General features: G+C 42.1%; 1 protein-coding gene across 1 annotated transcript in view; it reads left to right on the forward strand.

Annotated features, from left to right (window-relative positions):
- The first annotated feature begins 8,624 nt into the window (after positions 1 to 8,624).
- Positions 8,625 to 18,927, forward strand: part of LOC111866493 (homeobox protein unplugged) — a 32,381-nt gene continuing 22,078 nt past the window's right edge. Inside the window, exon 1 of the mRNA XM_023855489.2 lies at positions 8,625 to 9,742. Coding sequence (XP_023711257.1) covers positions 9,313 to 9,742 — 430 coding nt within the window. The 5' untranslated portion in view covers positions 8,625 to 9,312. The remainder of the gene's footprint in view (positions 9,743 to 18,927) is intronic.

Consider the following 18,927-nt stretch of genomic DNA (forward strand, 5'->3'; position numbering starts at 1 on the left):
TCTGCGATATCTATCTACCTACCTGCGATATCTAATCCATCTACCCACTTTTCTGTCCGTCTGTCTATGGCTCTACAGCCCTTGTGATCCTTGGCCGCTTTTTCATTTTCTTACTCTATACCCAGTCGGTAGGACTTCTTGGAGAGGAATCAGCCCTCGCAAGGCCGCTACCGGCACACAGAAAAACACAAACACAGAATAAACGCACACAGACACCCATGCCTCGAGTGGGACTGGAAGGCAAGGTCTTAGAGTTCAAGTGGGTGAAGACGGTTCATGCCCGAGACTGCGCGGCCAATGAAATCGACACCCACTGAGATGTAGCAAGGCCCGTCTATTGCTACATTTCCTCTAAACTATGAGAATCAATTTGATGACACGCAACAAAATTAAAAAATGCTTCACGCAAGAATTACTCATTATGTAATTGTACATATGTATATGTGTCATTAGAAGACGGATAGCTCTAGCCCACAGTTTCAGGAACCGTTGCCAGTACATGACTAACAAAATTAAAAAATGCTTCACGCAAGAATTACTCATTATGTAATTGTACATATGTATATGTGTCATTAGAAGACGGATGGCTCGAGCCCACAGTTTCAGGAACCGTTGCCAGTACATGACTTTCCCAACTGAGGGGCGCCAGAAGTACGAACATGACCTGCCAGAATTCTGAGTTGTACCAACCTAGTGTTAGGTCACTTGAAGGCGGAACGCTTCATCAGTAAAATGGCTATGATATCGGCTAGATAACCGGGTTTGCTATATGGAAGAAACAGAGACCAGTCCTTTGTCACGCGAGCCTTCCGTCCAGTGGATACCGGACGGCGAGTAAAGTTTCCGGAGAGTGAAGCTGATCACTCCTTAGGGCTCAGAGTCGAGGTTAATTATAAGGGAACTAGAGCTACAGTCCTCGATATGGTTTCATGATCAGCTGCACAACCGATGCCAGGTACTGAAAATGCTGGTGCTTCAAAGCCGCTATTCCGAAAAGTGAGTATAACAAAATGTTATGCTGGCTTTCAACCCGACAGTTTCATTGTAGAATCATTTTCATTGTCACAAATACCTGAAAGTGAAATTTTCTAAATATCCGATCCCATTTTACTCCATGGAACTGAGCTCTTTCTAAGAAACCGTCAGTCGCTCAACTACTCAAGAATTTCCTAAAATCTTATGGAACCCAAATGTTCATTACTGTGTTCACAAGAGCCCGCCACTGGTCCCCATCCTGAGCCAGATTAGTCCAATATATATCACCCCATTCTATTTCTCTAAGATCCATTTTAATATTATCCTCCCATATATATATATAACTTCTCTGAGTGGTCTCCTTCCTTCTGGCTTTCCCACCAAAATTTTATATGTATTTCTTTTCTTCCCAATGCCTGCTAATACCGTACCCATCGCATCCTCAATTTGACCCTTCTAATTGTACTTGGAGAAGAGTACAAGTTATGAAGCTCCTCATTATGCAGTTTCTCCAACCACCTGTCACTTTATCTCTCTTCGGTCCAAATATTCTCAACACCCTCAGTCAATGTTCTCTTAGTGTCAGAGACCAAGTTTCACATCCGTACAGAACTATAGGAAAAATGATAATTTTGGGTTCTAATTTTTACGATTTTAGACAACAGACGAGAAGAGAATATTCTGGACTGAATAGTAGCAAGCATTATCCGAATTCAGTCTCATCTTAATTTCCTCCTGAATCAAATTTTGATTTGTTACTGTCGCTCCCAAATTTCTGAACTGCGCCACATTTTCAAATGACATCTTAGCTACCTTCATGTTACGATTTTGCCCAGCATTCTGGTGACGTAACAGCAAGACGGACTTAAATACCCATTCCTTACGGTCTGTACCGTCACGAATTTCTGACCATGGTCCATCTCCTTACCTAGATAATTGTCTTATCTTATAATACTGCTGAAGCCCTCAATATTGGGGCCCAAAGATAGCAGGGAAATCACCATCAAGTTTTGTCACATCAAAATAACTTATTTAACATCCCCACCGAATAATAATGGGACACGCGGCAGCGTAGTTGGTGAGGCACTATGCTACATGCCGGAAGATCGAGGGTTCGATTTCCGATGAAGTCGCTGGATTTTTAAATTGACCTAATCCTTCCAGCCGCACTATGTCCCTGGGGTCGACTCAGCCTCTAATAGAAATTAGTACCAGGAATCTTCCTGGGGGTAAAGGTATGGCCGGAGCGTAAGGCTGACAACCTTACCGCCATCTTTGAGCCGATTGTCTAGAAAATATGGGAACCTCGACGTCTCACAACCCTATGGGCCTCGACGGCCTGTTACAGGGACAGCTTCACCATTTGCTTTCTTTACCGAGACATAAGTGTACTGCGTTAAAGCTGAAGTTCTTACAGCGGAGATTATGAAGGGGAAATATTTTCTGGGATGTAATTCCCCACTTCCGCAGAAGTTTGCTGATATTTCGGTGGAACGCACTTTTTCCATCTTCAGGGTAGAATATACGCTATACAAACAACGAAGAAGTTCGCTTAATATATCTTGTTCTTTACTTATCGGACTACACGGCGTTACATCCTCATGGATAGTGCTGTTAATAATATTAATATGTAAAGAAACATTAAATTTTTCCTGTGCTTAATTAATTAAGCACTACACCATGAAGGCGTATAGGGACCTGGATGTATAGATCCATATTTTTCTTTATCTCGGCACTAGCTGGAGGTGAGTTGTCAGTTTCACGCCCTTGTCGCTTTTCCCCCATTGAAAAAAGCCCCCCCCCCACCAGTACCTATTTTACGTATAGGAGGCTTGGTGGGCCCCAGAGCCGATCTGGACGATATGGGGAAGAGAAACTTTTGACCCCACCGGGACTCTAACTCCGACCCGTTTATCGTCCAACCCATAGCCAGTTGCTATACCGACTGAGGTGTAGTTGTTACTGTGTCTAAACAGTGAATTTTATGTTTCGAAGCAACGGTAACTTTTTTATATCTGGTTAATGTGAACTTCCATGCTTCACAGGTGTCATGCGTGCACCTGGTGTTAAGAAAGGTAACTATATAATTATGCCGGGAGGCTTCGTCCGTATTTCGTATGTTGCACTGTGAAACCAATTATTTAGCAAAGAGCATTAGGTTGTCACGTAACGCTTATTGCGCCCATAGAACTAGACGAAACTAAATATTAATATCCGATTAAAAGCGAATACTTACATGTGTAATAAAGAAACTATGAATAAAAGTTAAAAAAGTAAACTTGAAATAGGCAATTTTATAGAGTGAAATGTGAAAGTTTGTATGCGGTTAGAAACTACAGGCTGTCTTTTCGGAATGAGGAGCCGGGATAGCGACTGACTGCGGGCGGACGACCGAGGAGTCAAGAGTTCGAGTCCCGGCAGTTTCAAGAATTTTCTCTTCTCCACTTCATCCAGACCGGCTCTGGGCCCCACCCAGACTTCTATCGAATTGGTACCGGGGGCTGTTCCCCGGGGGTAAAGCGGCAAGGGCATAAAACTGACTATTCACCTCTATCCAGTGTCTAGGTCAAGAAAATGTGGATCTATAAATCCACTCCCCCATACGCCTTCATGGCATAGTGCTTACTTAGTTAAGCACAGGGACAACTTTACCGTTACTATTCGGAATGTGCTGTAGGGTCTTCGAACTGTCACATCTAGCCAAGAAAGAGCTGTACTGAGTAAAATACAGATAATGACTAGGACTGTACTAATAGTGAAAACTATTATGATATCAACGTCGTTGTATTTATGGCATATTTAAGGTCGCTGTCAGCAGCATGTGTTCTATAGCTTCAAACGTTAGGGCGATTAATAGGTGAAAAATTGAAAAAAATTAGCTTATTTCAATAAAATATCCCTGCATTTTCCTGGAGGGATCCGTGAAAATAAAGCGTGATCTCGTTCAGAATTATCTGTGTCCAGTTCGAAACCAGGCACCTGTCGAATATAATTGAGAAGCGTATCGCTGAGTTAATTTTCTGAATTTCTTTATTTAAGTTGGCTATTTAGGCACGCATTAGCGTAGTTGGTTGAGGCTCTATGATACAAGCCGGAAGGTCGCGGGTTCAAATCCCGATGAGGTCACTGGATTTTTATCAATTGACCTAATCCTTCCAGCCGCACTATGGCCCTGGGTTTTAGGCCTACTCAGCCTCTAACAGAAATGAGTACCAGGAATTAATTAAATAATTTTCCTGGGGAGTAAAGCGCGGCCGGCGCGTAAGGCTGACAACCTTACCGCCATCTTTGAGCCGACTGTCTAGATAATGTGGGACTCTCAACGTCTCACAACCCAATGGGTCCTCACGGCCTGGTACAGGGATAGCTTTACTTTACTTTTACTTTTATTTAACGACGATGTATCGATGCGTATAAAGTAGATGACAGAATTATTAATGAATGTGACGCAACTGGAAAGGTAGGACTGGCAGAGGCAACCCGAATTACTCGAAGAAAACCTGCCCCTGTGTCACTCTGTCCACCATACATCCCACGTGACCTGACATTGGATCGAATTCCTTGTCGCTGGCGAATAAACGCAGGGGCTACGGCAGGCTGAGCGAACTAGTTCCTTGCCATTATGCTCTGCGTTGTATTTTGTCTAGGAGCTACCGAGTTGGTTCTATTGCCGGCATGGATAATGTCATAATATTGTAGCACGTACAGCCGTTGCTATGCAATAGACAGCCCGTTTCTTGGTGGTGAATCAGTGAATATGTTCCAAGCACAACGAATCCCAACGGCCGTTAATTTCGGTCTTCTAGACCGGAGCCGCTGTTTCCTCGAAATAGCTCCTCAATTATCATCACGTGGCTGGGTGGACCTCGTTCCAGACCCACTACTTCTCAGAAAATCTGGTAACACCGGGAATCGAAACCGGACCTCTGGATCTGTAGCCAGGAAAGCTGACCACTAGACCACAGAGGCGTCCTTTTTTTCTGCCTTTAACCGCCTGCTACATTACTGACGTGAAGTTTTTATATTATGTACATTTTTAGCATATAAAAAAGATATTCTTGAATTCTGATAAGTGGCTGAGAATATCGCTGTAATGAATATTTAATAATGGGGAACCTGCACGCTGTCGAGGTAGGGTTACTCCCTGTCATTAGGACGTAGCGCCTCGAGCGGAGAGAGACGGAACTACAGTTTATTATAACCTAAAAACCAAATGTTCTCTCCCCAATTCATTCAGGAGCTAGTCATGCACTGGGGAACGTAATCCACTTACAGAAAGTGTTTTATAAATCATGAGCAAAATTTTCCTCTATTAAAAGAGAAAAGGTTCGCTGGAACGTAATAACTTTACTAATTAGTTGAATACAATCTCTTCATTGTTTTTCAACTCAATGTCAAAGTAGGTTACAAGACAAAACGATTTCTTACAGATACTTTATTAACATAAAGACCTTCATGTAGCCTGCAGAGTAATGGGAGGCACAGTGACACAGAATACAAGACTTGATTTACAGGATGGAAAAATGAATTTCCTTCTCGGTTATCATATATATTTAGATATCTAGGTAAAATGTAAGAGATACAGTTGTCTCTGTGCTTAATTCCGCATCACGCCATGAAGGTGTATCTGGGAGTGTAGGTACAGCTCCACGCATTCCTGAACTGAGCTGGACTAGTTTCACAGCTGACGCGAACTCTTTGAGTAACAGAAAAATCTGCCTGAAATCAAATTCCGATTCGTCGGTTGTCTAGCCCATAAAATCGGAAGGTAAAACTATCCCCGTAACAGGCCGTGGAGGCCCAGAGGGTGTGAAACGTCGAGGTTCCTGCATTTTCTAGGTAATCGACTTGCAGATGGCCGTCAGGTTGTCAGCCTTACACTCCGCCCACCATTTAACCCAAGAAAGGTTCCTGGTACTCATTTCTGTTAGAGGCTGAGTCAACCTCAGGGCCATAGCGCGGCTGGAAGGATTAGGTCAATCGGAGAAATCCAATAAACTCATCTGGAATCGAACGCGTGACATTCTGGCTTGTAGCATAGTGCCTCAGCCAACCACGTTACATCAGCCACAGTCCAGCCTATAGCCTAGTCAACATAGTGAAGCTGTTCTGCATCTTGCGTGTATATTAGATCATTTATTTAAAGAGCATTTTTTAAAATTAGTAGGCATGTTTTCATAAGAACCGGTTTCAGACCTCTTCAGGCAAATACAGACGATCATGCACGCAAACGTAGACATGAGAACTTCACGAGACATAGGGTTACTAAAAATTTTCTGTACATATTGTTCATTTGTTTTTGGAATCTTACAGTAACCAAATAAGCCTGTTTTACGCCATCAAATTGGCCTATAGTCGTAAAGCACTTATCAGCAAATGTTTCCAGCCAGTTAAATTAGTACAAATATTGCGTTTTTGAATATTATCTATCGTCCTTTTTTTTTTTTTTTATAAAATACCGTCCTGTTTATGTCTGAAAACACAATATTTCGGTGACTGAATTCTGTCTCCGTTTTCAGGTATAACCTACTCAGGTGGGCTCAATCGATAGAGCTTGTCCTTATCTCCGGACACATGTGCCAGCTCTGTGAATCAGATATGAACCTCTTTCTTCTACCGGGAATCTATTCACTCCCGTCCAGCCAGTCGCTTTATCAACTGAGCTATCCAGGGTCCTACAAATACTCGTAAGGCCTAGCTCGAAGACTCAGAAGAAGAAAATATTATGGGTAGATCGGTGTAGAAGGAAGATGTTTAATTTATTCATACAAAAGTAGCCTTGGCAACACTGCATAATCGAATTTCCTATGTATCCCTTTCCAGATACGAACAGTGAATCATTTGAGTGAAGGGAAGTTCTTTGTCCTATTACTTAAGAATATCTGGTGGGAACAAATTTCGTGGTCAAATTTCCAGTCAGATAGCAAGTATAGTGATATCACCGCCTTACTTGATTCGCGGTTATTTAGTCGTTTCCATAGCAACCGCGTCAGCTGACTCCTCTTATATCAGTGAAGCAGGACATTCCGTGCCTACGGGACCCGGTGCAACTGCTCCCTTCACTCACCCCATGTTCCCACAGCCACCACCTTCCCAATCAGGCATACTTGGAGCAGAATACCTCTTAGAAGCTGGTAGTAGCTTTGCTGCTCAAGAAACTCCTAATCTGTTTTGGAACACGAAGTTTCATGACCTTGTTCACAGGTGTCCATCGCAGTATCCAGTTCACAGCTTCACACAAAATATCTGTTTTTAATGGTACCCTACCATTGAGGGTCTCATGGGGTAAGATGGAGCCCTGGCCAGTCACTAATATTGGGCCCCAACCGCATCCCGAAAGCCAATAAATATTTGAAAAATTATATATGTATAATATACAAAGGATTTAGAGTGTTTGAAAATTTGCACATTGCTTAAATTAAATTTGACAATAATTACAATATTTACACGAAATAAGAATATAATAAAATCTCAGTATGGTCATAAACAGTGCTATCATGTGCGACATAACTCTGTGTAGCACTGTGAAAGTCAACCGACGTTTCGGAGAAACATATCACATTGGCAGCCTTACTACCTGCTCTCTGCTGGTTTCTTTCATGGCTTTCACGTCGACCTTGAAGATGGAGGCTTATGTTCCTCCGAAATATTGGTTAGAATTTCACTGAACATGGCGTTATATGTCAAAAATGAAACAGTTTTTACATAACCTTGAAAGTAGGAAGACATGGACTTCACGTTCCGGTCAACTTATCCCACGAGAAAGAGTGTTCGGTATGCAATGACTACGAGAGAGGGAGGGGCTCAGTCGATAACCAAATAAAGAGCAAGTGGGCTGCTTTCTGAGTCTGTCATAGCTCAGTCGGTATAATGATTTGATTATGGACTGGTTGACATTATCACAGTCCGACTCCTCGACACAGCCAACGCTGTGAGATCATCAAATATCCAACTCAGTATGGTCATGTTTGCAAAATTTCTCCTCCGAACTTATCTGGACTCGAACCGGTGTCCAGGGCTTACAAACGCAGCGCTACTTCACCTGTGAAAAAGATTGCGTTTTTCTTTTCTCATTTTACTCCATTAAATTGAAAATGAAACCATGTCGCAATTTTTTTCCTCCCCCCTTTTCATCCTTCACCGTTCTTAAGCAATAAAGCAATCTTCTAATTTACGTTCCAAAATATCTTCCTTCTCTTTACTTGGAAACATTACTGAAATACCACCCAACCACCACAGCTACTCGGCGGGTCTGTGTGACAAGTAAGGGGAACTAGTAGACAAAAAATATAATATAAAAAGAGATAGTAACAGTTTATTTTTAAATAAATAAAAAAAAGGAATGATGAACAGGGATTTGTGGGCATGGCCCTCTTGGTACTTAGTACCAGAGGGGCGTGACGTGTACAAACGGGACGATGAGAGGTTGCTAAGCGATGGCGAATCAGAGATGCTTATTCCTCCTAGTCACTTTTGTGATTGGGTGATGTATAAATGTGGTGGTGGGGGTTGAATCTGTGAGAAATGGGGGGAGAATGGGGAACAGATGGTTCAGAAAATGAAGCCAGAATCATATGCAGGCCGTGGTTAAAGTGTGCAGTAGCAGCGGGAGCTCATCGGAGACCTTGCCGAGTAAAAAAAAAAAAAAAATACATTGTAGCAAGCCGGGCGAACAAAACACATGTGCGTGTGGGAACTCAGACATTATCTGCGTTAGACGATAACAAAAACAAAGCGAAGCGACGGTGCTTGTTAGTTTCTTAGTCGTCAGTGACAGAGTTTTGTATCTACACGCATTTGTGTTCGTGTGGTGTGGTAAACACAAGCTGTGAAGAAAGTCATCGCATTTGAATATACTATCTTGTGTTGTGGTGTCAAAAGTCGTAACTTTCACGTGACAGACTTACCTTGAAGAAGAGTCAGGACAAATAAAACTCTTTTAACAAAGATACATAAAAATTAATTCCAATATAATTTGTTTGCTGTGTGACATATTTTTTTCTCCTTTTCGGTGTTATTTCGTGACACAATTTACTGAGAGGACATACAGCAATACAAATTTACGAATTAATACCGGAAAAATTGTCCCAAAGAAGATAATAATTAGTTTTCTTGACGCGACTGAACATATAAGACGTGCGTCAATATCAATTTATGCGGAAGTTCATATTTGTGGTCGTAATATCGAATCTACAGAAAACGTCAGAATACAGGAAAAACGTCACTATTAGTGGGTTAACGATAATAATATCGGATAATTATTAACGAACTTATAAGATCTGAAGATTTATAAGATAATTTACGATAGTCCTATAATATCACAAGAGTAATAATATTATGACTTTGGTTATGGACAGACATTTCAATCCACCGCCCCCAAATTTCGCTACCCAAACTCAAAATCCAAACACAAACAGTAATTTAGGGCACCTATTCACACGGATGTGCACTGCGGGCGCCTTAATTCCCGGAGCACAGACGTGTCTACCTACAGCCGCTGCAATCTCTCCGTCGCTTACAGCGTTCCAATACGCATTGCTACTCCAACATCGCTACCATAGCTATGCCAACAATGGACTGCTACACCAACACAAGACGGCAATCTCGCAACAGCAACATACACCAGGAGCTTGTTTCTCTGGCGTTTTTCGGCCCTCCGAAGAACTTAATGATACTGGGAGGGGCCGAAGGGACGATCGAGGACTCAGCAGAGCCGAAAGAGATACAGATGGAGTCCTGGCAAGTCCTGAAGACAGGCTGGATTCGGGTAAGTTGACTCAGTATTGTTTTACAGCCTGATTATTTTTGTAAAGTCTACTAGAAGCTGTAGGCCCTGTCTCGTTTCGGCATTCAGATGTCCCCCAGTTTCTGTATAAATGAATATAACACAGCAAGCCACGAGCAAACCCTGGACGACATCAAGTATACCCATAATATATTTGCAGAACCTCCTCATCAAGATAGACAGGCGGCACAGAATCTGCCCTACACAAGAAGGACCATAGGAGTACGGACAGGAACCTACGTGGTTTAAAAATTTTAACTATTGACAATAAAGGTTTTTTAAATAACATCTAGAAACTTTTAAAAACTTTACAATACCAGGAAGCTGCTGTGATTGTGAAATGTTCGACTTTATGCGTTCTGTGCTTTATAGGATATAAGTGTATGTATTTTAAATCAAAACACCTCTTGTGATGGTAGTTTTCAGTTTGTAATGATGTTCCCTCTGAAGATGGTCCGTAGGGACCGAAACATGTAAGGAAGATAAGTTTTCAGGTAGTAAAAACTTATATGTCACATTGGACGGAGTATAACACAATTCCGTTACCAACGTAAGTTAACCTTTTAAAGAATGAATTTATTCTAAATGTTATATGAAAAATTCATTCCGCAACTTACATGAAACTTATAACCTGTCCGTTACAAAGATCAACGAGTTGAGATTATTTAGGGAAATAATTCCGTTGAGAACTATACAGACAGAAATGCACTCTGTGGGCAGAATGCAGTTTTAATATGTTAAACCAGGCTGGGTTTTAAGGACGTAAACATCAAAATCTATCAATTATTGAGTGCGTAAAAATATCCGAAGAAAACTGACTAAAAATTAAGCAAATCCCTTATTCTGTAACTAGCCAAATACAGGGTCTAAAAATTAAACGCTTATGATCTGATGATATGCTGTCTAGCAAGGGCTATAGCGCACCACAAGGAGCGGTGATATATTAATATGAAGGGTGGAATAATGATAAGCACGGGAAAATTTATGAAATTCAGAGAAGAATCTAGTCACCATTTCATGGACCACAATTCTCATATGAAGAAGTCCGGGATGGAACCCGAGACTCTGTAGTAAGCAGCCGTAAAAGATACCATATTCAGATAAGGAAGATTTGAGGGTTTCACGGCGTAGACTATGAAGAATGCCGTATTCTTGGATATGCCTCCCTGTAGACCGTGAAGAACTGACGTTTCGGAGTAATATATCACCTCCATCTTCGGGGTAAAAATCCGCCAGCTAGGAAACAGCTTGAGCAGGTGGATTAAGAATATTCTGCCTCCAATTTTAGGGTAGAAAATTGAACGTTCGTACTTGTGTACCAAACAACACGGTATCACATACCAGAAGACGGCCATCTAAACACTCGTTGCTGGAGAACATCAGATCATATGAGACTAGCCTATGTAAACCGACGTATTGTTTCCTTAAGACAATCACTCGTCGATTTGTTTCCGTCTCTAAGTCAACGCAAATTTTATTTTAAAATGTCATTATAATTATAAAATTAAAATGTGATTGTAAAGACATTTAAAATAAAAGTTTATATTCTATTAGAGACGGAAAGAAGTGGACTAGTGATGCATCAGTTCAACAGGATGCTGAAATATATTATTACCCTTAAGAAAATTTAAGAATTTAAGATCCAGTAGATAGGCTATATTACACCTATAGGCCTAAAACCTGATTTGACCATAGAAATTCTAAATTTTTTCCCAAACATTGTATTTGTGTGTTTCGTACGATTCTCAAAGTAAACAGTTGGTCTTTATAAGGATAATCGATGTTTTCGCTCTGAGGTAAAAATTGAATTTGTAAATATTAAGATATATAGAAGAAAACGTATGCTTGGAAAATTTAACACTTGGAAAAAGTACTGCCTGTATACTGAGAAAATTACAAACAAGCTCTTAACAAGCCTAATACAAAGCAGTTTCCTTGAAAAGGTGACACTTTTCGTTTGACCAGACTGCGCTAATATGTGTCTACGTATCCACGGTCCGTCGATAAATGGTGAATAAACAATTGTTGCATTAGCACTTAACACATGTTTCGGCGATAGATGGCCATCTTCAGGTGTCTTAAATGCAACTAAACACCTGAAGATGACCGTCTATGGTCGAAACATGTTCTGGGAAGTGTTAAATGGTGAAAAAACAATTGTTGCATTATTGACGGACTGTGGATGCAGAGACGTTTTAATTAAAGATTTGCACCAGGATCCTGAAATAAAGAACTGCGGTAATATGTTTTTTTAAATGGTTTGTTATTACCAGAAACTGCAAATGAATGTCGGTAAGACTCACGTGCACACGTTCAAGGCCCGAATTTTTATTCTTTTATTGCTAGTGGGGTGGGACTAAGTCCCTTGTACTGTGGCCACTTCTGGCCTATTGTACCAACCCAAGATGATAGGTGAGGGTGATTGTGGAGCAATTGCTGGAATGAATATTGGCAGGGGAAACTAAAATACTCGGAGAAAACCTGCCCCAGCGCCACTTTGTCCACCACAAATCCCACTTGACCAGACCCGGGATCGAACCAGGGCCGCTGCGATGGGAAGCCAGCGACTAGCCGCTTGAGATATGGCGCGGCCCAAGGCCTTAATTAACCCCAAAATCTCTATTTCATGTACCTATTAGTAATAGTGATTTGAGACACCACGATCTTGAAGAAGGAATCAATTCTGGCCTCTGAAAACGTTACAATAGCTCCAATATTTTCTGGGAGATGAGCAATATACTACAGAGCGCCTTATCAGAATCAAGACAGCTCAGAACAATTTGAGGCGAGGTCAAAAGCTGAACACAGACAGACGGGACGGAGGATATAGGACCTACACAGTGATTAGCAACAGGCTAGACGGTCCAGATGTTGGAGTTAGTGCCCCGCTGAAAGCAATGTTTGTCTACTTCTCCAAGACTGATTCTAGGGCTCACACAACCTCCTACTCAATTGGTATCGAAGGTTATGCAGCGAGGGCGTGAAGCTGACAACTCACCTCGAGAATACGTGCACCTATACAGCCACTCCCCCCGTATGTCTTAATGGCATAGTATTTAAGTAATTAAGCAGAGGGGCAATTTACTTTTACGTTTTATACATGATCTACCAAAAGATAGGAGCCGGCATAGCGAGAGCTATGGGCTGGGCGACCGAGGGAGCGGAGTTTGAGTCCTGGTAGGGTCAAGAATTTTCTATTCTCCACGTCGTCCAGACCGGCTCTGGGGCCCACCCAACCTACTATTCGGTGGGTACCGTGGACATTTCCCCGGGGATAAAGCAGCAGAGGCCTGAAGCTAACCACTCATCTCCAGGTACCGCCGTTGTCAAGAAACTCTGGATCTGTATATCCAATCCCCCATAAGCACAGGGGCAATTTTACTTTCTTGTTACCTACCAAAGAAATGCGGGATTTCAAACACCTGCAACTCAGAAGGAAAACAGGTGTGATGAAGTAGGATGTGAGGTTTTGACACCGGTGGTTATAAAGAGTTCAGTCCTCTGGGACATAACGCCGTGTAGTCCGTTGAAATTCAACCGATGTTACAGAGGAGCATATCGCCTCCATCTTCGAGGTCAAAGAATAAGTCAATCAAGATCCCAGCGTGGAAGTAGGTGGCAAGCAGAACCTGAAGATGGAAGCGATATATTCCTCCGAAATATCGGCTGACTTTCGGCAGACTACACTGCAGTATATCCCAGAAGATAGAACTCTTCAAATATGGCTATATTTGTACTTGCAGTGTAATCGTAAATTCAGAAGTTTCATTGACTCGCGTTGCGCGCGCATTTCAACTGTACTTAACGGACAGCAGCTTTTATTACGTGTTCTGAGCGACATGCAGAATGTCTAACGTGAAAACCAGCGTCATTTTCGGTAGGTCTTATCAGACGCTCTGTTCCGCAAATTAGTGCCACAGGTTTGCTTCCTGTTCTTCACTGAAAACACTCAGTAACTGATAATGTGCTTATCATTATGGAATGCAGTTTTGAAGTATTTCGTACAGAAACATGATATTGCTAGTGGGGTGGGACTAAGTCCCTTGTACTGCGGCCACTTCTGGCCTATTGAACCAACCCCAGATGATAGGCGAGGGTGATTGTGGAGCAATTGGTGGAATGAAGATTGGCAGGGGAAACCGACATACTCGGAGAGAACCTGCCCCAGCGCCACATTGTCCACCACAAATCCAACTTGACCAGACCCGGGATCGAAACCGGGCCGCCGCAGTGAGAAGCCAGTGACTAACCGCTTAAGCTATGGCGTGGCCTTAGAAACATGATAAGAAGGAAACGTGTTTCTTTATCCAAAGGCCACAGAAACATTAAAATAATTGTCGTAAAACATACTGAAAAGATTACTAAGATTAATAAACTTAGATGCATGACAATGGGGAAGTAGCAAAATAAAAGTTTCCCGTTTTCAATCTACAAGTTCTCTGAAGTCGTGTGTTTTTTTTTCTGAATATTGTCACGTAGTAAAAAAAAAAAGTAAAGCTATCCCTGTACGAGGCCGTGAAAGCGCATAGGGTTTTGAGACGGTGAGGATCCCACATTATCTAGACAATCGGCTCAAAGATGGCGGTAAGGTTGTCAGCCTCACACGCTGGCCGCGCTTTAATCCCCAGGAAAATCATTTAATTAATTCCTGGTACTCATTTCTGTTAGAGGTTGAGTGAATCCCAGGGCTATAGTGCGGCCGGAAGGATTAGGTCAATTTAAAAAAATCCAATAACTTCATAGGGACTTGAACCCGCGACCTTCCGTTGTATTGTCACGTAGTATGCGTGTAAATATAGACGAGGTATGAATTAGTGAATCGATTTATTGACCACTTATACACAAGGTCGGAACTACAAGCAATTACAGTGCCACGGCTAATTTCCATAATTTACAAATCACCAAAGGATCCGCCAAGCTTTTCACCAGCCGTTCCCTGGCAACGGCTTCTAATAGTAGAGTTCCTCAGATTCGCGCATTCAGGTCCTCTCTTCACAGTATCCGTGCATCACTAACTCCGAACAATCTTTGTCCCTTGCTTATAACATCTCCGCACCGATCACGGAGAAAACAGTTCTTCTACTGTTACGTCCAACTGTTGCGTTATTAACCTGCTGCCTAGCAACGGAAACATTTTTACCGAGCCGTTGCCCAGAGACGGCCGTTGTTTACAGAGTCACGCCTCAGTATCCGGTCTACACGCCACAATATATTTTATATGTCAGCCTTGACATGACACGGACAGCATAGAATGACGCATTAAAATTATTCCATTTTTCATTTGTTTTCGTTGCTGCGGTGACGTTTTTATCTAGCCGTTGCCTAGCAATGATAGGGGGTGGGTATATGGACACAGACTCATGGGAGAAATTTGTGAAGCACGCGGTTAAAGTGGACTCACGTGTCATGATATACATACCAATCTTTATAGAGCGCATCCCGTTGCATACGGTTTTCCGGAACACGTCAATTAGATACACATATCAAGTTTCATAAATATTGGTTGAGGCATCCAAAAGTTGATAGGGAAGGGGTTTAATAAGCCTATATTTATTTATTTTTTTTTTCAAAATGAGAATATGCTAAAATGGCTGTGAACATGAAACGGATTAGGCTGACTCAGGGCACAAGTTTTTCTGATGAACTATAATTTTGCCCGTGGTTCTGTATGGGTGTGAAACTTGGTCTCTGTCATTAAGGGAGGAACATAGACTGAGGGTGTTTAAGAACAAGTTTTGAGGAGAATATTTGGACCGAAGTGAGATGAAGTGACAGGAGGTTGGAGAAAACTGCATAATGAGGAGCTTCATAACTTGTACTCTTCTCCAAGTAGAATGATCAAGTCAAGGATGATGAGGTGGGTAGGGCATGTAGCAGGAATGCATGTAAGATTTTGGTGGGAAAGCCAGATAGAAAGATACCACTGGGAAGACCAAGGCGTAGGTGGGAGAATATTAAAAAATCTTACAGAGAGAGAATGGGATGGTATGGATTGGATTGATCTGGCTCAGAATAGGGAAAAGTGGAGGAATCTTATGATCACGATAATGAACCTTTTGGTTCCATAGAATGCTGGGAAATTCTTGAGCAGCTGCACAACTGGCGGCTTGTCAAGAAGGGCTCAGGTCCGTGAGTGAGACTATTGCCGTCGTCACATTTTGTAATTTGTTTTGTATAACATACAAAAGTAACATGGCGATCGTTAGGAAAAAATCCTTAGCTATCACCATGACGGCGTTAACAAATGTAATATTGGATCTAGTGATATGAGTAACTTGGAAGACCAAGAAGTAGAAGAGTGATACGATTAAACTCCATTTCAGGGATAGAGAGTGTGAGTGTATGAACTAGATTACAGCTACACTGTGGGTTGTTTAAACACGGTGACGAAACTTCAGGAGACACAAGAACAAGCAAATTTACTGTTGTATAAAATGTCCACAAATACGCTTTATCGAGACTGTACTCAGGTTTCACGTAAGGAGAAGACTTGTGTGCAAAGACAGAAAGCTGTATAAATCCACGAGTAACCCACCAGCCGACAGACACAGGCGCTAGTGTGAACACATTGGTACCGTCTGTTTGCGAATGAAGATCTGAACGCAAGTGGAAATATTCACAGTTAAAACTCTAGCGTGTTTTTGGACATTCCGTATTTTTAATAGTTAGTTGAGGCACTATTCTACAAGCCGAAAAGTCATTGGTCGGACTCCCGATGAAGTGGATTTTTTCCCCCCCCCCAATATGCCTAATTCATTCCAGCCGCACTATAGCCCTGGGGTCGACTCAGCCTCTAACAGAAATGAGTAACAGGAATATTTCTGCGGGTAAAAGGCGGCCGGCGCATAACGCTCACAACCTCATTTCCATCTGTTAGCCTATGATGTGGGAGCCTCGACCTCTCACAAACCTATGGGCATCGACGGCCTCTTACAGGGATAGATTTACCTTTTTTTGTATTTAATAAGAGGTAAAGTTAAAAAAGTTAAAGCTATCCATGTAACAGGCCGTGGAGGCCCATAGGTTTGTAAGAGGTCGAGGCTCCCACATTTTCTAGACAATCAGCTCACAGATGGCGATGAGATTGTCAGCCTTACGCGCCGTACGCCCTTTAATCCTCGAGGAAGATTCCTGATCTCATTTCTGTTAGAGACCATATTCGGCTGGATGGATCAGGTCAAGTGGAAAATCCAACGGCCTCAACGGGATTCGAAACAGTGATCTCCTGGTTTGTAGCACAGTGCCTCAACCAACTACACTACAGTGTGCCCTTTATTATACACGTACCTTCTTTATTTATCTGTGAAATCTTTCATGAATTACGTAAATCTAATTGATTCTACTGCAACTCCGCAATTCAAGAATGCACAGTACAGACAAAGTCGTTCGAAAGCTCCCTCCCTACTCCTAGATGTTGTTACAGGTGCTATCACCACGTGGCGATTGTGACGAACAGGCGCAGAATACAGCAATTATTCACTTGGGACTTGCTATCAGAGCAGGAGGTGTCGCCCTTATGGGGCACACGAGGTGGCTCAAAACCTAGCGTGTCACTTCTGCTGCCAGAGTGATTATTACACAAGAACCAACCATAGACAATATTCTCTAGGTTACATGCTTTCCCCACAGATCCATTTTGGATATTTTGCTGCTGGTTGAATGGAGAAAAAATTGTGGAGTTTGTTATCCGCCGCGAAACGGGAAAGATAAATGAGGTTATGTTTGTTGGCTCTCTGCACTAAAAGAGGAAAGCTACATATTAAAATATTATGTAAATCTTTCCATTGAACTCACATCGAACTTTGATGGTGAGAACAGCACAGAAATAATTAGAAAAGTCTCGGTAATATCTAAAGCAATTAAAGGTAGAACGTTAATTATATTAGAAAGTCAATCTATACGGAGATTAGGCTAAGAGCAGCAGGACTAAAGAAGGGAGGTTCGATTCCCGGCAGTGGCATGACGTTGTTCTCTTCACCACAGCATCTCAACAATCCCTCTGACACATCCAGCCTCCAATACCATGAGTACCGTGGGCTCCTTCCCCGAGACACACCAGCCGAAGCGTGAAGCTAACCACTCACTGCCATTATCTTACATAGACTTATATTTCTGCTCCCCCGAATATCTTCATGGTCTGGTGATTAATTACGGAGAGGGAAACTTTAACATTTTAACTTTAGTCTTCGTTAATTATATCGTCCGTACAGAGTGGCTTGGCTTTCTCTGTTCTACTAAGGTAAAAAGAAGTAAAGCTATCCCTGTAACAGGCCGTGGAGGGCCATAGGGTTGTGAGACGTCGAGGTTCCCCAATTTCCTAGATAATTAGCCAACAGATGGCGGTGAGTTTGTCAGCATTGCGCGCCGGCCGCCTTTTAACCCCCCCCCCCAGGGAGATTCCTGGTACTCATTTCTGTTAGAAGCTGAGTCGATCCCAGGGCCACAGTGCGCCTGGAAGGATTAGGTAAATTGTAAAATCCAAACACTTCACCGGGAATCGAGGCAACGATCTTCCGGCATGTAGCATCCAAGGTTTCTAGTGGTTCAAGAGGTTACGTAACTCATTATTAAACTCTCTCCAAAATCGGCATCTTCAGTCATGAACAAGTTTAAATCCTCGTACGAAACATAGTAGAGAGAAGAGTTGAATCTTATGATAAATATGAGAAATAATGTGCAGAAAAATACAGGGGCACGCGATAGCGTAGTTGGTTGACGCACTACGCTACAAACCAGAATGTTGCGGGTTCCATTCCAAATGAAGTGGATTTTTTCAATTGACCTAATCCTTCTACCCGCACTTTGGCCTTGGGGTCGACTTAATCTCTAACAGAAATAAGTACTAGTTATACTTCTGGGGTAAAAATGGCCGGCGCGTAAGGCTGAAAAAAATTACCTTCATCTGGGAGCCGACTCTTTAGAAAATGTGGGAGCCTTGAAGTCTCACAACCCTATGCACCTTCACGGCCTGTTACAGGGATAGCTTTACTTTTAACAATTTAAGTATAAATTAAGAAAGGGTTGAAAGTGTAAATGTTATTTTCACACTGTTTATTTTTAGCTTATATTTTTTAATTCCTATGGATTACAACGCCTGTTGTATCAACTGACAAGGCACCTTCCTACCGTTGCACTGTAACTGGAATCATTAAAAATAAACCAAATAT

The sequence above is a fragment of the Cryptotermes secundus genome, unplaced genomic scaffold (assembly GCF_002891405.2).
Source record: "Cryptotermes secundus unplaced genomic scaffold, Csec_1.0 scaffold375, whole genome shotgun sequence".
Lineage (NCBI taxonomy): Eukaryota > Metazoa > Arthropoda > Insecta > Blattodea > Kalotermitidae > Cryptotermes > Cryptotermes secundus.